This window comes from Strix uralensis, chromosome 2 (assembly GCF_047716275.1).
Source record: "Strix uralensis isolate ZFMK-TIS-50842 chromosome 2, bStrUra1, whole genome shotgun sequence".
Classification (NCBI taxonomy): Eukaryota; Metazoa; Chordata; class Aves; order Strigiformes; family Strigidae; genus Strix; species Strix uralensis.
Window position 1 is genome coordinate 79,389,072 of NC_133973.1, and position 22,733 is coordinate 79,411,804.

The 22,733-nt window shown below is 42.9% G+C and overlaps 1 protein-coding gene across 1 annotated transcript in view; it reads right to left on the reverse strand.

Annotated features, from left to right (window-relative positions):
* Positions 1–12,572: 12,572 nt before the first annotated feature.
* Positions 12,573–22,733, reverse strand: part of HS6ST3 (heparan sulfate 6-O-sulfotransferase 3) — a 324,818-nt gene continuing 314,657 nt past the window's right edge. Inside the window, exon 2 of the mRNA XM_074859406.1 lies at positions 12,573–18,360. Coding sequence (XP_074715507.1) covers positions 17,655–18,360 — 706 coding nt within the window. The 3' untranslated portion in view covers positions 12,573–17,654. The remainder of the gene's footprint in view (positions 18,361–22,733) is intronic.

The following is a 22,733-nucleotide window of genomic DNA, read 5'->3' on the forward strand; positions in this document are numbered from 1 at the left end:
TCTGCTGTAAACCACCTTGGTCCTGGGGCTGTCCTGCCACCAGAGGGGAACCAGGCAGCTGCTCTTTCTGCAGTGAAAAGGGCAAAGGAAGAGGGATGGTTTCACCCAAAAAGTCACCTGAGTCCCTCTGCAACAGCTCCTTCTTCCAACCATCTCTTGCTCACCTCCATTTCCTGCCGCTCTCCAGTGACTGACCACAAGAAGAAAGATGTCCACCTAGCCTTCAGCTGCTACTTTTCTCCTCCTAATCTGGGATTTCTGGGGGACGGGTTTATGATCCCTGTTTTTGCTCATCATGAAGGTTGGCTTGCTTCCAACAAGTGAGGAATTGGGGTTATTTACCTCAAAATGGCTTCAGTATCCTTGAGCACCAACCCTGGGTCAGCTGCATGCTCCTGGAGAAAAAATACCACAGATACAGACTGGGATGTAGCAAGGTATCTTGGCTGATCCCACTTGTTACGGCTTCTAGAGTTGGTGCCTCCTCACTCATGTCTCCCTACTGCAGACATCCAGAGAAGTAAACGAGCCTGAAATGTTGCATGCTATTGAAATATAAGCATTAAATCATTGTAATTATACCTTTCTGGCAGCTGCTAGGGTGCCAAGTTTGATTTTTGAGCTTCTAAACCAAAACACAATTAATGAGGTTTTTGCAGAACTAAAAGCACCCCCTCCTCTTCTTGACAATCTCTGCATGTAGCTCAGCCTTGCTTCCTACTGCGTGTAAATAATAATGTGGCTATCAATGCATTTTTGCTATAATTTCTAAATGCAGTTGGAGCAAATTAAATCAGAAAAGGAAGTTTATAGCACTTCACATTTTTCCATATATGGTTTCATGCTGTGTTATACACAGTGTTCATCACATTCTCCGTACCTTATTTGCTGTGAGATATCTGAAATTCTTTGCCTTATCTTATCTATGATTTAAGATTCTGACCTTTTCAGCTTTCTGTAATTTCACTGCCAGCTCACTCAATATGCCTTTGTTTATAGCCTTATAGCAGAGAGACCAAGTGAAGACAGGAGCTGCTTATGCACTGGAAAGACAGAAATTTCTGTTTGCCAAAATTTGCGTGCAAAAGAGGGAAGCAGCGATATAATTTCAAAAGTTTTTAGAGAATCTGAGAATACAGATGAGAAAGGGGATTAAACACCCTTTCAGTATGACTTTCTGCTAAAGAATGAATGAAAAAGCAATACCTTTCTGTTAATGGCAACCTGTGTGAAAAGCAATTTCAACACTAATAAAAACTGATTTTTCAGCTCCATGGCAAGAGCAGCAGAATGGCAGCATACATCTAAGCACTTTCATCAAAATGGTTGGGAAGGCAAATGAAGCCTTTATATCTGCTACTGGGATGTTATGTCAGCTTGCCTCAAGTTCTGCTCCCCTGCTGCCTAGGCAGGTTGCAGAATGAGCTCTGTGGACACTAATCTGTGCTGGAGAATAGCTGCTAAATTATTCAGGGTACTAAAGACAAGGGCTGAGTGTGAATTGCAGAAGACCTTGATGACACGGACTGACGGCAATAAAATGACAGATGAAATTCAGCTTAGATAAATTTAAAGTGAGGCACAATGGGGGAAAAAACCCAATCTAACTTCCCAGGCACTGTGCTGAGTTCTGAATTGACTATTGCTATCTGGAAATAAGATTTTGCCATTAGAATAGATAACTTTATGCAAATGTCATATTTGTGCTCAGAACTGGACAGAAAAATCCAAAACTGAATTCTAGGAAATATTATGAAAGGAACAGTAAACAACATAGAAAACATCACGCATATTCACCATACAAATTCTTGGTGTGCTTGTGTATTGAGTACTGTAGGCAGCCCTGGTCCTTCTACCTCCAAAGAAAGATGTAGTGGAATGAGAAATGCTGCCGGCAAGCTCAACCAGGATAATCAGAGACATGGATGCTTACTGAACAGTCTTACTCTCTTCTGCCTGGTATAGACACAGAGGAGAGAAATACAAATGATAGAGAACCATGAAATCATGAGCTGCATGAAGATGAGCAGGGACCTGTTGTTCGGTATCTCTTCCAATGTAAGAACTAGGCATGCTTAAATGAAATTAGAAAGTGTCCAACTCAAAACAATCAAAAAGAGGTAGTTTCCTGTTGTGTTCATGAAATTTTCATCACAGTTAATCTAAAAGGTGCTTGAAGTTAATACTTAAGTTCAAGGAAGAAAAAAAGCCCATGAAAAGCCCTGTTAAATTCAGAGATGCTAAATTTGGCCAAGAAGTCCTTGACCTGAAAATGACTGGCAGCTAGGAAACAATTGATCATATATATATATATGCATTCCAGCTCTTATAAGAAGCCACTATCAGAGGCAGGATGCAGGTCTAGTTGGCTCTAGTTCAACTCTTCCAAAAAACGTTTTTAATGTAAATCTTTATAGCTTTGTTCATAGGATGCTGTTGGCAGAGGGAGATGAGCCAGGGAAGTTAAGTTAAAGAAGTCACTGTAAGCTTGGGTTCGTCCAGTGGGCATGGCATCAAAGCAGATAGAGTCTACAGATACAATTCATTTGCTTTAGATTTCTTCAGTTTACCTCCCTTTGTAGTACACAGAAATAAAAAGGCAGATTAGTATGTCCTGGTTTAGGTAGGTGTTTCAGGAGATGAATCACCCTCTACTAGTGTCTACATTTCCCAAATCTGTGACCATTATGACTCAACAAGAGTGCATATTTTGCCCAGGAGTACCAGAAATACACATTTCCTACATATTCATTCACTCAGATACTTATTCCACTTTATGATTTATTTAAATAGGTTTGAAGTGGCATAAACAATGTTGACTGATAAATTCTGCTTGGAGTTTATAAATAAAGATGCTTCTTTAAAACAAAATCTGGCAAAGACAAGCCTCGTTCAGAGTCAGGAGAAGTTTAAATTCAGCCCATGATCTGCTGAGCTAGCTGCCCAGTTGATCCAAATAGAAGATGAAACATCCCATGATTGTTTATCTAAACCTTTCATAATCTGCAATTCATTTATTTGACATTTAATTCCCACAAACATACAGCTGAGTAAACCTATGGTTGTGCAATTTAGATGGTCATTGCTGAGGCCACATGCCAAAGTCTTGGTCACCACATGACTCACTACAACTTGGGTGGCTGTAGTTCCCATTTAAACCAACTGTTCTTGTTTTCTTTGTGTGGACAGCAGGAGGCTTGGAGGGGGCAAGGGTATCCCTATGCTCCCCCAGTATTGAGCTGGGAGCCAGAAACTGAGAAGAGCTCCCAGTTCATGAATAGCCACAGGAACTAAGCGCTTGTGAGAGCATATGAGAAGTCAAAGGGACTCACAAAGTGAGGAAGAGAAAGCAAGGAAAGCTGTGAGACCAGATAAGGTCCGAAGAAGCTACCTTGAGATAGGGACTTGCTCCATGGTTCATAAAAGCAGCCTGATCCAGAGGAAAGGATTCGCTAGAAGAAGCATTGGTCCCCAACAGGGCATTGACACAAATTCCTACAGCATGGCCAAGAATGGTGGGGGACTGAGGAAGGGATTTAGTATTTCTTATCCTATCTTCATCTCTGAAATGAGTACTGTCTTAGAAATGTTCTGTGTAACCATTTGCTACCACCAGCCAGCATTTAAAAAGAGCAGAGAGACAACAGAAAACTCATAAGGCTCTGTCTCATGGATGGATGCTCTCAAGCTAGCAAGTCATTGCCACACTTTTGGCAGTACTGCAGATAATGAAAAGCTCCTGCTCTCAGCAGTTTTTGCTGGATGGAGGACCATTTCTCTGTATCCGGTCCTTACATTAAAATATCCCCCAAATCAAAGGCAGATGCATGGCTGGGGTCTCTCTGACTGGGAATCCAAAGCATATGGGTCTAGCATGTAGGAATCAATCCAAACTGTATGCAAGTGGCCAGCAGTGGCATTTTGACAGACACCATGTATACGTGTGGGCATGCAGACACAAGCATACACACACACATATTAACCCCACCACTGCCCAGGACAATACCTGGAGCTGGACAGCATTAAAGTCTTCCAAAACATTCATGCTTCCTTGGCAGTGTTTATTTTCACATGATCTCTTTGCTGAAACCCTGTCCTGACTGGATAACCATGCATCCGCAGGCCAGTCAGATTGCAATGTTAATTACAGTAATGATGAAGTTTTATTTTGGTCTGCTGCTGATGGATTTCACCTAGGGTTGTTTTGTTTTTCCTATTTAACATCCAGCCATTTATTAGATTGCATATTCCTGCATCCTGTTAGTCAGAAACATTTTCACTTCCATGTCTGTGACACTGTCATCACTGCTTGTCATAAACATCACCAGTCCCAGATTTCCAGTCTCACAGTTGAAGCAGCAAACCTGACACTAAACTTGACGTAGACAAAGGGAGAGATCACTTGGCCTCTGTGTGTCTGTGTGGCAATAGAGGGGTGCTTGTTTTGTCACTTGGATGTCACACCATGGAAGTGAAATCCCAGAGGGACTGCTGGGTGACCTTGCTTGGTTTTGGCAGAGCACGGGTAGTCTCATATGACCTTGCAGACCCTGCCTCAATATGTTGGGCCTGAGGATACATTAAATACTCAGTATAAAGTTTTCTGAGTAAGACAGAAGTCCACCAAAATTGACTGCCAATTATTTCCTTGAAATTTGCATAGCTAAGTAGATTTTTCAGGGGATCTTCACATTCACTCTTGCCTTTTCCAGTGGGTGCTCTTTGGCTCTCTGATGCTTGCACACCCCTCCACTTGTCTCCTGTTTCTTTGCTACCTCACTCATTACAGTGGTTTCGATCATCATCTTTGTACAGAGGATCTCCTGATCAGCTCGTTCAGTCCTTAATTCTCTCCCTCTAGTCTTTGTTGAATCTTTAAATTATCTAGACCTATCCACTTGGAAGCCTTACTTCCATTTCCAGTGCAGTCTTTCCAAAAGTGAAGTGTTGCCCCCTCATCCTCTTTCATGCCTGAGGATTTACCTCCTCTAAAGTACATTTGGGGATTGTTTCCCCCTGTTTATGAACAGAGAGGGGAATGAGACATTTCTGGGGTGAGAATCTTCTTACACCATTTTAAATGTTTAAAGCAGACCAGATCTTCAGGCCCTGAAAGTGCATTTGCCTCCATTGCCCGTAAGGAGATCCCCCAGGGGTTGCATGAGGAGGTTGGCTGCCAGCTGACCTCTACTTACGTTCCACAGAGAAGTGGTGAGCTGCTTACCCAGTGGACAAACTCCTGCAGTAGCCCCTTTGTCTGAGTAGGACAGGCCTTATTCTCACCATTACATGTTTTCAACACTATGGGCTTTTACAGGACAGTTTTATAAGTCACTGACTTACCTTCATATTGTCTAATCTCACAGAATTGTAGGGGCATATTCATAAATTTCTTAGGAAATGCTGAAAGGTGTCACACCTTGTATAGCCTCTGTAAGTAAAATACAAATAAATGAATGAAACCTTAAAAATCAGAGCCTTTCTCCAGCAATACATAATACAGTCCAGCAATGTTCAGTCTCGCTCTTGCTTTGAACTGTGGCATAAACTGCACATTACAGTACAATTTTCTGATGTAATTTATTGAATGTAACCATATCATAGAATCATAGAATCATAAAATCATAGAATCATAGAACAGTTTGGGTTAGAAGGGACCTTGAATATCATCTAGTTCCACCCCCCCCTGCCATGGGCAGGGACACCTTCCACTAGACCAGGTTGCTCAAAGCCCCGTCCAACCTGGCCTTGAACACCTCCAGGGAGGGGGCATCCACAGCTTCTCTGGGCAACCTGTTCCAGTGTCTCACCACCCTCACAGTAAAGAATTTCTTCCTAATGTCTCATCTAAATCTTCCCCCTTTCAGTTTAAAACTGTTACCCCTCATCCTATCACTACACTCCCTGATAAAGAGTCCCTCCCCATCTTTCCTGTAGGACCCCTTCTCTTCTCCAGGCTGAACAACCCCAACTCTCTCAGCCTATCCTCACAGGGGAGGTGCTCCAGGTGCTCATCTTCAGGGTCCTTCTCTGGACCTGCTCAAGCAGGTCCATGTCCTTCTTACACTGGGGTCCCCAGAGCTGGACACAGTACTCCAGGTGGATTCTCACAAGAGCAGAGTAGAGGGGGAGAATCACCTCCCTCGACCTGCTGGCCACGCTTCTCTTGATGCAGTCCAGGATATGGTTGGCTTTTTGGGCTGCGAGTGCACGTTGCTGGATCATAGTCAGTTTTTCATCCATTAATACCCCCAAGTCCTTCTCTGTAGGGCTGCTCTCACTTGGCCTTTTCTAACTTCATGAGGTTTGCACGGGCCCACCTTTCAAGCCTGTCCAGGTCCCTCTGGATGGCACATCCCTTCCCTCCAGCGTGTCGACCACACCACACAGCTTGGTGTCATCGGCAAACTTGCTGAGGATGCACTCAATCCCACTGTCCATGTCTCCAACAAAGACGTTAAACAGGGCTGGTCCCAACACTGACCCTTGAGGAACACCATTTGTCACTGGTCTCCACTTGGACATTGAGCCATTGACCACAACTCTTTGAATGTGACCATCCAGCCAATTCCTTATCCACCAAGTGGTCCACCCATCAAAACTATGTCTCTCCAATTTAGAGACAAGAATTGTCATGCAGGACAGTGTCAAATGCTTTGCACAAGTCTGGGTAGATGATGTCACTTGTTCTTCCCTTATCAACCAATGCTGTAACCTCATTGTAGAAGGCCATCAGATTTGTCAGGCACAATTTGTCCTTAGTGAAGCCATGTTGGCTGTGACCAGTCACCTCCTTATTTTCCATGTACTCTAGCATAGTTTCCAGGAGGATCTGCTCCATGATCTTGCCAGGCACAGAGGTGAGAGTGACTGGCCTGTAGTTCCCCAGGTCTTCCTTTTTTCCCCTTTTAAAAAATGGGGGTTATGTTTCCCCTTTTCCAGTCAGCGGGAACTTCACTGGACTGCCATGAGTTCTCAAATATGATGAACAGTGGCTTAGCCACTTCATCTGTCAGTCCCCTCAAGACCTGCGGATGCATCTCATCAGGTCCCATGGACTTGTGTACCTTCAGGTTCCTTAGATAGTCTCAAGCCTGATTTTCTTCTACAGTGGGCAGTTCTTCATTCTCCCGGTCCCTGCCTTTGCCTTCTGTGACTTGGGCAGTGTGACTGGAGTACTTGCCAGTGAATGCTGAGGCAAAAAAGTCACTGAGTACCTCAGCCTTCCCCATATCCTGGGTAACCAGGTGTCCCATTCCCTTCCGGAGAGGGCCCACATTTTCCCTAGTCTTTATTTCATCACTGATGTACCTATAGAAGCTTTTCTTGTTGCCTTTGATGTCCCTGACCAGATTTGATTCTGTCAGGGTTTTGGCCTTCCTAACCTGATCCCTGGCTGCTTGGACAATTTCTCTGTATTCCCCCCAGGCTATCTGTTCTTGCTTCCACCTTCTGTAGGTTTCCTTTTTGTGTCTGAGTTTGTTCAGGAGCTCCTTGTTCATCCATGCAGGTCTCCTGGCATTTTACCTGACTTCCTCTTTGTCGAGATGCATCGTTCCTGAGCTTGGAGAAGGTGATCCCTGAATATTAACCAGCTTTCTTGGGCCTCTCTTCCCTCCAGGGCTTTATCCCATGCTACTCTGCCAAGCAGATCCCTGAGGAGGCCAAAGTCTGCTCTCCTGAAGTCCAGGGTAGGGAGCTTGCTGTGTGCTCTCCTTGCATCCTTAAGGATCTTGTACTCCACCATTTCATGGTCACTGCAGCCAAGGCTGCCCTTGAGCTTCACATTCCTCACCAGATCCTCCTTGTTGGTGAGAAAAGGTCCAGCATAGCACCTCTCCTCATTGGCTCCTCTGTCACTTGGAGAAGGAAGTTATCATCAGGAACCTTCTGGATTGCTTATGCCTGCTGTGTTGTTCCTCCAACAGATACCAGGGTGGCTGAAGTCCCTGATGAAGACCAGGGCTTGTGAATGTGAGGCTGCTCCCATCTGTCTATAGAGGGCCTCATCTGTTCACTCTTCCTGGTTGGGCGGTCTATAGTGGACCCCACTATAACATCATCTGTCCCTGCCCTCCCTTTAATCCTGAACCATAAGCTCTCAATCAGCTCCTCATCCATCCTCAGGTGGAGCTCCATGCACTCCAGCTGGTCATTGACATAAATGACCATGTATGTGGAAAAAAATTATCTGTCTTCTGGTGGCAAAATGCATTTCTCCTTTTGCTAGACAGTAATATTTAACAGCAACACAGATATTTATTTCATTTACCATCTTTCTGTCCCTGCTTCATAACTGATTTCACCACACTGCAGGACCCAGAAATGTAACAACATTCATTTTGCTCCTCCATCACTCACACTGCCCTACATTGCATTTAATTTTGTGCTCACAACTGGTGATGATGATGAACTCTCAGCTTGCAGATTGTCTCAAGTGATGCCCTCAAATGCTACAAACACTGTGAGAGCTATTTATGTTCCTAACCATAAGTCTTCAGGAGAGAGACTGTTGTTTGGAGATCTGCAGGTATCTGAGACATCTACACAGGGTTTACACATATGACAAAGCATCTATTCTGAGATCTGCACCCTTCTGGAGCCACAGCTGAAGGTCAGGTGGGCAACCTCAGGGCACCATAAAATATTCTGTTTAGCAGCCTGATTGCTCCCCAGTAATATGAACTGCCCACGCCATCTGGCCTTCAGTGTCAGGATCCAGCCTTCATGCCCACTCAGCCATCAGCTTCTGGGGGTTTGGTTTCAAACAACAGTATGAGTTTCCAGATGGTGGCATCTGTCTCACAGGAACTAAGCTTGTTTTACAGCAGTAATCAAGCAAGCAATGAGATACTACCACCACAATCTAGAGAAATCTGGATATTACAAAGTCCTCCGATCCTTTTGCTTTCCCAAAATGTTATACCCTAACACAGGTGGCATGAGAACAGAACCTTGCAGTGGGGATTTCATTAATAGCACTGGAAAGGGCTACAAAAGGTTATCTAACACAGTCCCATTGCAAGGCATATGTATAGTACCTAGTTCTTCATGATTATTAACCTGATCATAAGGCTCTCCAATATAAGAGTCCAGATGCATATACACCACATATATAGAATCATTGAATCATAGAATCACAGAATCATTTAGGTTGGAAAAGAACCTTAAGATCATTGAGTCCAACTGTAAACCTAACACTGCTAAGTCCACCACTAAATCGTGTCCCTAAGTGCCACATCTACACTTTTAAGTCTTTTAAATCCCTCCAGGGACACCTTCCCCCACCCTTCCCTTCTTCCTGGGCTCAGTTTTGCTCCTGATTTCTCTACCTCCTCCCCCCAAGCGGTGCAGGGGGGCAGGGGATACGGACTGTGGTCAGTTCATCACCTGTTGGTTCTGCTGCTCCTTCCTCTTCAGGGGGAGGACTCCTCACACTCTTCCCCTGACCCAGCATGAGGTCCCTCCCATGGGAGACAGTCCTCTATGAATTCTCTAATGTGAGTCCTTCCCATGGGCTGCGAACTGCTCCAGCGTGGGTCCCTCCCGTGGGCTGCAGTCCTCCCAGCAACAGACTGCTCCAGCGGGGGCTTCCCTCAGAGTCACAGCCTTCTTCAGGCACAGTCACCTGCTCCGGCGTGGGGTCCTCCACGGGCTGCAGGTGGGTATCTGCTCCACCATGGACCTCTATGGGCTGCAGGGGCACAGCCTGACCTCTCACCACGGGCTGCAGGGGAGTCTCCACTCCGGCGCACCTCCCCCTCCCTCCTCATCCTTTCTTCAGCTGACCTCAGTGTTTGCAGAGGTATTTCCCTCACAACTCCTCCTCTCCAGGTTCCCCTTCTTAAATATGTTATCACAGAGGCGCAGCCACCATCGCTGATGGGCTTGGCCTTGGCCTGAGGTGGGTCTGACTTGAAGCCGGGGGAGCTTCCAGAAGCTTCTCACAGGAACCACCCCTGTAGCCCCTTCCCCCACTACCAAACCCCACCACACAAACCCAATACAGATGGCACTCAGGATGATCTGTTTCATAACATTCCTCAGCACCAAGCTCAGGCTGACAGGCCTGTAGTCCCCCGGATCCTTCTTCCAGCCCTTCTTGTGGATGGACCTCACCCAGTCAACTGGGACATCCCCGGTTAGCCAGGACTGCTGATAAATGATGGAAAGTGGCTTGGTGAGCACTTCTGCCAGCTCCCTCAGTACCCTTGGGTGGATCCCATCCTGCTCCATAGACTTGTGTGTGTCTAAGTGGTGTAGCAGGTCACTAACTATTTCCCCTTGGGTTATGGGGGCTTCATTGTACTCCCCATCCCCGTCATCCAGCTCAGGGGGGTGGGTACCTGGAGAACAATTGGTTTTACTATTAAAGACTGAGTCAAAGAAGGCATTGAGTACCTCAGCCTTTTCCTCAGCCTTTGTCACTATGTTTCTGCCTGCATCCAGTAAAGGATGGAGATTCTCCTTAGCCCTCCTTTTGTTGCTAATGTATTTATAGAAACATTTTTTACTGTCTTTTATGGCAGTAGCCAGATTAAGTTCTAGCTGGGATTTGGCCCTTCTAATTTTCTACTTGCATAACCTCAAGACATCCCTTCAGTCCTCCTGATTTACCTGCCCCTTCTTCCAAAGGTCATAAACTCCTTTTTTTTTTCCTGAGTTCCAGCCAAATCTCTCTGTTCAGACAGGTCAGTCTTCTTCCCCACTGGCTCATCTTTCATAGGGATGGCCTGCTCTTGCACCTTTAAGATTTCCTTCTTGAAGCATGTCCAGCCCTTCTGGACTCCTCTGCCCTTCAGGACTGCCTCCTAAAGGACTACATTAACCAGGCTCCTAAACAGGCCAAAGTCTGCTCTCTGGAAGTCCAAGGTAGCAGTCCTGCTGACCCCTCTCCTTCTCCAAGAATCAAAAACACTACCATTTCATGATCGCTATGCCCAAGACGGCCTCCAACCATCACATCACCCACAAGTCCTCTGTTTGCAAACAACAGGTCCAGTGGGGTGCCTTCCCTAGTTGGCTCCCTCACCAGTTGTCAGGAGTTTTCTTTCACACACTCCAGAAACTTCCTAGACTGTTTCCTCTCTGCTGTATTGTATTTCCAGCAGATATCTGGTAAGTTGAAGTCCCCCACAAGAACAGGGGATAGCAATTGAGAGACTTCTCCCACATGCTTCTAGAATATTTCATCTGCCTCTTCATCCTGGTTGGGTGGTCTGTAACAGACTCCAACCATGATATCTGCCTTGTTGGCTTTTCCCCTGATTCTTACCCATAAACACTCGACCCTTTCATCACCATCATCAAGCTCTATACAGTAAAACCACTTCCTAACATACAGAGCAAGGTCTTCGTATGTGAAGACTTCAAGAGGAAACCAGCAGTACAGATGAATTCAGTGTTCAAGTGAATGGGGCTAGATAAATGAAAAAATGGGAGACTAATATGAAAATAAATTCTAGAGAGGTACTGATTACTATAGGCTCAAACAGCCCCTGCTTACAATGGTGCTTTTAAAACAGTGAGTCTAAGGTGCTGTGAAGAACAATTAAGAAAACAAAACTAACCAGAACTTTTGAGATCTTCCTTTCTTCTGCTACCTTCATTTAATGTTGGCTTTTTGTGTCCCAAGAAAAATTTCTCATGCAGACTATTTTTTTTTTTTCTTACCATTAATATAGCTTTCCACGGCATTTAGTAGAGGTCAGTTGACTTTGATCAAAAAGGGGTTGGTCATGGTCATTATATCCTAAATTGCCGCAGTATGGCCTTCTCTTTTAACCAGACTCATCTCCAGGGATGTGGCATGTCTGAAAAGCTTGTTGTTGGGAAAACTGAGAAATGTGAAAAAGTTTTGATCTGATAAAATAGTCATCAAACAGGGACCTGGACTACTCTTGGAAGGACCAGATCTAATAAAGGGCTTCAGTTACTCTGTAAAAGAGAGGTCAGTGTTTCCTCCTTACTTAAGTCTGTACGTACTTCTCCATACTCCCATCCCAGTCCTAGTTCACTGTATTCACACACTTACATGAAATAGTATGGCTGAACATGCAATCAGCTCCTCCCAAGGTCCACGCACCCTCAGAAGATATAAGGACACACATATGATGCTAACAGTGAGGCAACAGACTGCAGCTTCTCATCCTTCCCCACAGGAGCTTATGAGATTATCCCGACAGTTTGGACTGGTCCTCAGTGCTGCTGGAATAGAAATGAAGTCTAATGAATTCATTACCATTATTTGCATACTTAAGTCTTAATTCAGTCCAAGTATGGTAATTCTGACACTGGGGTCACTTGAAGTAGTGCTGGTGACTATTCAAGTCTTGGCTCTCCTGTCTTAATTCAATCTGAGATAAAGTCTATCAAAGTCAATTGGAATCAAAAGATTTAGTATTGGGCCCCAACGTAATTAAATAGTAAGTTATATCCACATGATTTTTCTCCATGTACATTTTGTTAAAAAAACATAATTATGGTCATGGTGGATCTTTACTAATGCTTGAAACTGGTCCAACAAGTATTTGTAATCATTTTTTATAGCTATGTAGATAAGATGGAACCTTTAGTGTTTCAAAAACGCAAACAATGTTTATTTGTTGCTCATAAGTAATTCATGGACCCAACAATATCCAACAAAACTTCTTCATTTTTAACAGATTTCTTAATGAACATCATTTTACAGAAAACCACCAACAAATAAATATAGGAAAACAATTGCTTTTGACATCACAATGGTTAAACACATTAAATAATTCATTAAATTGTGCTTTACATCAATGAAAATCCCTAGGTCTACAAACTATCTTGTAAATAGGAATAAAAGTAGATATGGTTACTCACAATACAATCTCTTAGTAGCAGAGTTCACACACATTATTGCACATAAACAGAAGGAAAATTCCTAAAGAATAAAGTAATTTACAGCCTATTAATTTACCCTTTCATATCTCAAATATGGCAACTGATGGGAACTCTTGATTTTTATGTTCTTCACTTTCAACATTTATTTGAAATCACAGAGCTAGTGATATGGCCAAGAAGAAAGCCAAGGATGTTGTAGGCTATGGAACCCATTTCCTTCCACAAAATATCAACAATGAAATTATTATAAGAACCAAACTGAAAGAAGTGTTTCAGTGCAAACTGGGTACATTTTCCAAGTATGCTTCTGCCACATATAGGGAGGTACAGCAATCTGCTCCAGCAGAATGATTTTATTGTGATTGTTCATCTTGTACAGGATAGTCTCCACCAGGCTGGAAAGAAGATATTCCTTATCTCAGACCAAAAAGGAATAATTCCACATATATCAGAGGAACAGCAACAGAGGGGAAAAAAAGTGTCAGTGACATAAGTTTTATAACACCTGTGCTCATAACTGATAGAAGACTGTGGGTGAGAAACAAGAAAACACTAGTGCAGAAGGAAGCATGTGTTAACAGGAAGAGCAGTTTGAGAAACCTCCCAGTTTAGCAGTGGACATCAAATCTAAAATATCTCCAGATGCAAAGGTGATGTGACCTGCCATTTGGTTTGGTTGAATGGATATGCTGCAGTTAAGAAGTTTGGCTCTGAATCTGACTTCCACCACTTTTTTGTTCTGTACTTCTGTTTTTAGTGAACTGCAAATAACTACGTATACTGGGCAGAATCGCAGCCTCATTAACACAACTGCAGTAAAGAACACCTAACATCAGAAACGGTGATTTTTTTCTTTCCCCATGGTGAAAAAGCTTTTTATTAGCACTGATGAGTGGGGAAGAGGGGACAAATTTTCATTTCTTAATAAAGTATGGCCCGTAGGCAATAGGCTGTGTTCTTGGACTAGACATTGAACTACCAGGAACAAGTTTTAATGACACAGCATGTTTCTCTGTCTGCTCCAAGCCTACAGTGAAGTATTACTGGAAAAGGCAGCTAGTGCTGAGGATGTGATGGGGGAGATTAGCAAGTACATCTCCATTACAAAAGAATGAGATCTATTTCAGCACCACAGTAGCAGAAGTCAAACTGCCTTGTTTAAGCAACAAAATAATGCCAGGAAGATGGACAGAAATCCTATAGCATTGTTGCTTATGAAGGTTTTGAAAGAAACACGCTGTGCTCTGATCTTATACGAGCCAGTGTAATTACAGTGAAGTCCGTGCTGTCAGAGAACCTGGGATAACAGAGATATGAACCAGGGCCTTTATTTTGCTTTTGCGTTACATTTTGGGCGCAGTGCCCAGGATGAGAAAAGCTGCAAGCCTGTGTCTTAGAAGTCAGCCTGAAAGTATTTCCGAACTGCTTTATTTGTCATGTGCCAGGAAGTTCTGCTAAGAAAAACGGTATTGTTGGGACAGTGAGTTTGCTGGATCTACTGCTGGAGCTGGGGAAGGAGGTGCTGGGTCCTTCAGTCCCCAGGGGTCTGGACAAGATCCCAGCTGCTGGCTGCCCCCCTGAAACTACTCCTTCACAACCAGGGTTATCTATATGGGCTCCAAGGAAAAAAAAACCAACCAACAAACCAACTTCATTTTTAACTAAATCCCAAGCCTTAAGGCAAATCCCTATAACATAGATGCTACAGCACATTAACAGCTCTTCAGGACCCTAATCTTGTCTCCTGGGAGATGACTGAGGAAAAGGTTAGGCATGGCATTAAGGTATTGTCAAACTATTAAAGCTAATGTAAACTGCCCAAAGACTGCTGCTTTCCTCATTAGGCTTTGTTTTGTGTCAGGCAGAAGGAAGAGTCTGGAGAATGGTTGGTGTGCTTAGACAGCTGAAACTGATACTTACCATCACTGGTGAGGCTCCAGGGAACCTTTCCTGAGCTCTGTCTCCTCTCCCCCGAAAAGATAAAACTACATTTTCTAAATGAAAAACGAGTGCCCCATTGCAGTGAGCGGCACAGAGAGGTGGCCCTCTGGGGAAAGCGGCAGGGACATGAGGAAGAAGACCCCTTTTTTGTGCTTAGGAGGAAAAAGAAGGGATCCTTTACAACAAAAGATGGTCTGGGACTGATTCTACTTCCTTGCTTATCTTTCTCCTTAATGTGAATTTGGCCTTGCATCCTCCCTCCCACGCGGCTGGCTTCTCTCCTGTGCAGCCCTGCCTCTTGCCAAGCCCCATGCCCTGCCTGCCAGCCCTGCCTCTACCACACACCCCACACCACTGCCCACCTTGTCTGTGCCTCTGCTGGGGGGGCCTTCAGGGTCCCCCCAGCACCCCTAGCCTCCTGTGCTCATGGAAACAAGGAGCACACCTGCAAATCCTGGACATATCAGGTGCCAAAGGCATCCTTCCCTTCTCTTGTTGCGGGGTCTGCAGCAAGATGCAGCAATGGGCCCAGGAATCGGGAGATGCAACAGCTCCCCATCATCCCTGCATCACCAGCCAGAAAGTTCCTTCCCTCTGCAGGGCCAGGGCCAGCCCAGCCTGAAACCCCAGTGCCAGTGGGTAAGACGTCAGAGCACTGTGAATTACCTGCACTGTGCTAAAGGTGCAAAAATAATGATCAGACTTAGCTCTTCATGGCCTTGCTGTCCTGCAGCCAGTACACCCAGAGCAAGCTTCAGTCCTAGGCTGTAAACATTTCAATTTAAATCTCTGAAGGCAGGTGTCCATATACGAGTGAGGTGTCTGAGCGTCTCTTCCAGGTGATGGGGATCCAAGCAGTACTATTCGGGGCATCTAGAGAGCTCCTCACTCTTCTCTAAGGCAGACATCCCATGCTCAGGCAGAAGAATAACAATTTGCAGTCTTGCGTTTTCCATGACTGAACTTGGAGGTGGGAGGAGATGCAAATGATCTACCAGTCGAACAGGTATTAGGGACCAAAAACCACCGCTACTCACCCCAAAAGTAGCACATTGACAATCAGGCATAAAGCAGCATATTGCTAATAAACTACATTGATAATGAGGCATCATCCTGGTAGCCCTCTTCTCTTCTTAATAGCCGTTATGATATTCCACGTTTAATGTATTATTGTATGCATTAACTCTCAACAGGATCATTAAAACATATTTTTGATATTGTGCATAGATAAGTAGCATAGCATTGTCGGAAGAAAAGAAGATACAGCATGCACTAAATAAAAAAAGACTTGGAAATGAAGGGACAAATTTTCAAATTCAGCCTCTTTTTTTTCTGTAACACATTATTTTTTTTTTACCAACGGGATAAAAACCTTGAATTTTGAAAATGTGCATCCACATCAGGTACTCCGGTATTTCTAATTAGCAAATCTGTAAGGTAAAAGCCATTCATGCATGCAATAATATACTTTCAGCATCTCGATTTAGCAGCCACGTTGAGGCACTTAGAGAAATTTCCTCCTAATGCTTTACATTTATGCTAGAAGAAGGAAAAAAACTCTCTCAAAAGATCTATGGTGCACAGGACCCTCTTTTTAAAATTTCACTATTACGAATGGAACAACATAAAATCTTGGAATAAATAGATGCAGTTTAGCCACAAGAATGTAATATGTGGAGGAAGAATTGAATCTTTTTCTAGACAAGGAAGAAAAACAGATACAGATCTCTCATCATGAAAACAATAAATTTACAAAGAATCTTCATACAGAATAATAAATATCAAGGCTTTCCACATATCCATTATGTATCCTATAAAAATGAAAGCTGATTTTTTTTCTAGACACTACTGTAGTTAGAGAGAAAACCAATTCAAATTGTATTCACTTGGCATCAATGTATTTTAACAGACAATATCATAAACCTGCCTACCTTCACAGAAATATATCTCCAGGCTTTTACAGCAAATCTGGAAAATGTCACACTAATATTTAAGCTTTTTCTGCTCTCTTTCCTCTTCCCCATAGTTTACTTGGCCCCTCTTCACCTTTTTGTGAATGTGAAAGCTGATTTCATTGCCTCCAGCCAGATAATCTCCACGACATGTGCCCAGCTGCCGCGTGGACCTCATTTCTCAAGGCTTTCCCTTTGCCACACGCACTCAGAAGGATGGCTGCTACCTGTCTGGGTTCAGTACTCTCAACATCTGCAGAGAAATAAGCTTACCCCTTCATCACTTCACTTATAAATCACCTCTGATTGCTGGCTAGTAGAACAGAACAAGCGATGCTCCAAAGCTACATTTCCTAAGTCTTTTTTAATCACCTCAAGAAATTCTTCCCTTAATCAAAACACAGCACGTAGAAGTTTGAAGGGCAATGCGCTTTCCTCCATTTCATTCACTAGAAAGCTATGCACTACAGTTGCAAAGGACAGTATGAAGTAAACCAGCTCTCATGCCACAGAGGAACCAAACCAGGGTTTTTTTCCCGATTTTTCATTCGTGTTTGCACAAGTTTTGGTAGCTCAGGTTGTATAGGGTACATTTGTTAACGCAAAGGATATAGATCACTCTTCAACCCATCCTCATAGCTTAGGGCTTTGAAGGAAGTCTTTTTGGACAGGAATCTATTCTACTGCGATTTAATAACACTAATCAATGCCTATTGAGAAAAAAATACATTCTCCTCACTGGCAGAAACCAGGAAAAACTGAGAGCAGGAGGGGTAGTTGTTAGATGGGGTCTCCTTTACCAAAGCAGTAGGCCTTCCTTGGCTAATTCCCAGGTAGTCAAATTGCACAAACTCTCTGATGCTCTCATCAGTTAGTCAAGATGAAGGAACATCACCACCTTGCAACCTGACTATTATAATCTTCAGTAACAGCTACTTCTGCTGCCTCTTCCCTTGGCCACTGGTGAGCTCTCTGCTCCCGCAGCAGCCGCCGCTCCTCTCTCCTCTTTAACCGGTTCTTCTGATGTTCCTCTTGCTTGGAGTACTGGAAGCGCTGTAGGAACAGGTCCCTTGCATATTCATACAGCTGCACATCCAAGAAATTCAGCTCCTCTATCCGTTGCCGCACATCCTCACCAATGTCCACATTGGAGGCCCGTGTAACATTGAATTGGGTGAATGGGGAAATGAATTTCAGGTTGAATGTCCTCTCAAAGAGATACTGCGTTTTCCTCTGAAATTCTGTGAGTCCGAAGAAGGCCATATTTTTCAGATTGTTCTTGGCGCTTTGGAGAAGAATCATATTTCTTTCACTCTCATTCATAAAAGTCAAGTTGTAGCATCCCACCAGGCTGAGGTCTGCCAGCATGCGCACCTGACGGTTGTTGGCCAAGTTGTAGCTACAGTCCATGAATTCCTGTAAACTGACTCCAGACCAGTCATCTCCTTCGTAACAGGTAGGCAGTTCATCTGGTGTTGGGCTTCTTCCATCGCACATATGAAGGGAAGTTTTCCACGTTGCACCCCTCTGGACATGCTTCCATTCACTCAAGTACCGTGACACTGGATCCCTCAGCATTGTGATGTAATAGAAGTTCCTGAAACATATCATTAAACACAGTTTTAAGATTCAGTGGATTTCACTTCTTTACTCTCCAATAAAATGATTACCAGTCACCGCCACCACCCCCTTCACTTTTTCCAGTGTAATGTAGGCACTTTAAATGACTACTCAGAGACAGTAAAAAGTTTAAAGCTTCATAAATACTGTGAATAAAATACAATGTAAATTGGGAGAAAGAGAGATGAAAGAAAATAAGCAGCTATCAGAGAAATGGGATTACTTTGACCTATCAGCTGTTCAGTGGTAGTTACTTCATGTAGAAGCCAATTAACTGGAGTGTACTCCCCTCTACTTTGAAATGCTGTCCTCAGTCATATCAGAAGCAGTGGGAAAGGAGATTTATATAATCTTGCCACTTCTCTTCCGAACTGAGACATGCATGTCTCACAAGATGCACAAGATGATAATCCATATAGCGCTCGGTCAGAATATAAGAGAAGCACAAGCAATTTCATGTGGATGCTGCAAGCGCTAAAAATAACACCATGTGGAAGACTGGCATGAGCCACCTACTTAAGAAGAACACTATTATTAAACGGGTTGGAGCAAAGATAATGAGAGACCCAAAATCAATTCATATGACTTAATTTTAGACAAGTGCTTGACTGAAATTAGTTATAATTGTGTAGTACAAAAGCATTTGTTGATATAAAGATTATCATTATTCAACCTCATCAGTCACGAATACAAAAAAGACACCAAGAAATATTGATTTGAAATAGAGCAAATAACTGCAGAACTCACATTGTCAGTTCATCTTTTAGCTATTGAATTCAGTTTGTACATCTATTTATGGAAATCTGAAATGAACGGCAATGGAGTATGCTTCAAGCAGGCTTTCACAGATTGAGGTTTTTTACTGAGAAATGTTTTATTCAATAACAACTCACCTGAATTACAGGGTGATATCATAAAGACAAAGCAAAACCAAAATACTTATGGTTTCTGTCAGCTAGAATAACCAGCAGAAGATTCATTACTAAAATTAACACACAGTCTGGTACAAAAATAGACTTGCGAGTTTGCATGACTCATCTGACTGCAAACAATACATTAATAAATCATGAGTCTTAAGATTTCTTAAGAAAAGTCTGATCTCAGTACTCTTTCTTGAGCCTAGAGAAGGGGCAAGCTTGCTGAAGACAAGTTACCTTGTGAATAAACCAACACTTTATGAGGGCCATCTCATACAAGAGCTAACTCCAGTTAAATGAAAAATCTCAAAATTGGTAACAATCTCCAAGACAATAACCTTTCTTTTTCAGATATTGCCCATTTTCTGCTACTAAAGATTCCTCATAAATTCTCCATAAACCTCAGGTTTGTCATAAAAATAGGTATTCCCCCCCCATATTCCTAAAAATGCAGATATATTCCCCAGAGCAGATAAAGCAAAAGGAAACAGGGCTGAATGCTTTCTCCTTATTCATTCTGAGTTCTCCACCTACAGGATCTACAATGTATTTGCTGGAATAAGGTTATGAGGCCAAACTACAGACTATGTTCTGCTGCAGGGTCATTTCTTGAACTACTATCTAACGGAAAGAGCTGTTTCAAGAATTATTTCACAGCAGAAGGGTTACAGGTGGAAGGATATAAACTAGGGAGTGCCATGGATTTCATTATCACTTGCATTGGAAGCCATGATTTGTGTTAGCATCAGATGATACTCTGAAGGGTGATATTTCCAAAATAATTTGGAGCTTGGGGTCTCTGGCTGCTGCTCACACATGACCAAACTGCACTTCAGCTGTTTTCATCCACTTCAGTTGCTTACACAGCCCACATCAACAGTGAACCCAAGGATCACACAACCATTCATAGACAGATATTTCTAAAATCTCTCTTCTATTCCTGCAGAGCAGGAAATACCAGAAATCCTCCTGTGTGCTCTGCAGTATAGTTCCACTCTGAAAAGCACTGTCTTTAAGCACTTCAAGCACAGCCTTCCCTTCTCAGATTGGATGTTCATCTTATCTTGGCTCTACTTCTCATGTATGAGAGCACATTAAAAATTGCTTTCCAAATAACAGGACAAAAAGTGGACACATTTCACTAGTGTTGTGCAGATAAAGCAGCCCAACTCTCAAACACCCATCAGCTCTGAGCGCAAGACACTGTTGTTGCAACATCCAGCAGGGACTGATAGGGTTGTGACTGAAGCTCTGAGGGAGCAGAAATGAAAAAAAAAAGGTCAAAGATTCAGAGGCAGTTGCCAGCATCCACATCGACAGAGACATGGCATTGGCTTAGTCCTTGTATTGCTGCCCCTCCCTTCTTTGGATAATTTTGGATGTTGATATGTGGTAACAGATGGGTTTAAAAGTTGCTCTTGACAATTATTTATACCTCTAATAATAGTTCTGTCTTTCCTCACCCATCTCCAGCAGTCCCAGTCAGGCATGACTCAGAGCAACAGCAATTAACAAAAATACCTCCTTTGCATCAATCATTTCCATTTCATCCCTGGATATGTAAATGTGTTTGATGTGCAATAAACAGGAGTACAAAGCAAATGCAGGGAAATGAGAATGTCTTTGGATAACATCCGCAGTTTCCCTTATGCAGACAGGGTGAGAAACTTTTGCCAGTCTGTTGCTGCTCCTCCTTGTGACTACCTGACTTCTGCATCTGTTTATACTATCCTGATTAATATGCTTCTAGTTTGTGCATCTTTCAGAGTGTTGCCTTCTTGTGTTATCAACTGAATGGCTTCTTCATCTGACAGACAACCTTTAACAGCAGCTTGACACATATTTAGTTTCCGAGACACCAATAACTAAGAGTGCAGCCATCCCTGCCTTATTCACACTTAACAACCTTCTGTTTAACCTTCTGTTAGTGACTCTCCATCACCCTTTTAACCAATCTGAGGCTGGAAGACCTTAAGATTTCTTCCACCTCATCCTGGGCACTGTCCAGATAACACTGTTACAACGCTACACAGAGGACTGGGGGATGCTGCATAGCAGTCATGGTGCAAATTTTTCTTTCAGGGAAAAGGATGTCATGTCTCTAGAATAATGATTTAAGTAAAAATACATAGGTCGTGCACATTTGTTTCAGTTGGAAAATGATAAAAATTATCTTAGGAAATTGTTTTCAAATGTTGACATTTATGGATTAAATATAGCAGCATTTCAGAGCTCTCTGTGCCTAATACAGTGTTCAATCACACTAGGAATGGCTGAGTCGTCATCTCATAATAAAGACAAGAAGCAGTTCATAAAAACATTAAACTGGGGATGGCCTTCAGTCTCTCCTTTCTTCACTGTTCAGTGAAAAAGCATCAAGTCAGCTATATACTTGAACATGCCTGAGTCACTCTGAATACAGGCATGCACTCGTTCTCATCAGTGTAAATAACGCCCTTGTGCCACCCATGCTTGTGCTTAGGCAGCTGTGTTAAACTCCACAGCTACCCACTGTGGGAAATGCTCAGCAAAGAATTAAGTAATATCTTCTGTTACCCTGTTTGACAAAGCAAACTCATCACAGACTTACTGGCTTCATTTCAATGGACTTCCATCATCGATTATTCAAAGTGCTGTCACAGACAGCCTCAGTGCCTAAAGGCTAGCCAAGCAGAATACACTGGCACATCAGTGAGAAGATGTTTTACACAAAACATTCCAACTTAATTAAAACCCATACAAATTATATCTATGTCTAAATCATCTATATCTATATTGGGGGGTGTGTGTATGTGTGTGAGTAAAAATTTACATTGGAGTCTGGCCATAAGCTACAGTTGTCAATGAAAGAAAACTCATAGTAAATGCATAGTGTGTATTTGCTGATATATTTTGTGACTGTCTGTATAAACATGTAGACATGTATGAACAGTTTAGATTACACTTCAAACAACACCAGCCCACTAGTCACGATGTTAGCTCCTCCTGAAGGGAAACTTCGTACAACTTCCCCAGATTAAACAATCTGCTTTTGAGCATAATGTACTGAGATTTAATGGGTTATAGAAGTCACCACTATGAGACAGTTGATTTTTTGGACAGATGCTAAACACCATGATGGTCAGGGCAAGGGCCTGATGATCCATGCAAGGGCCCAAACAAACACCAGTGTGAAGCATGGGCTGCACACTACTGTTCACAGTAGAATTAAAAAGCACTTGGGAATTCAGAAGGTTCTAGTCTCACTTGCATGAAATCCAGTCTTTCTATTAGCATTAGGCAAAGAAAACCTTTAATTAATAGAACAGCTAAAACGAGCTTCTAGTTATAGCCTAAGAACATGTGTTTCTTTCACATTATAAGGTATTTTAATATAAATACTCTAATCTTACATTAATCCTTCAATAGTATTGGTCTGGTTTAGAAATTAATT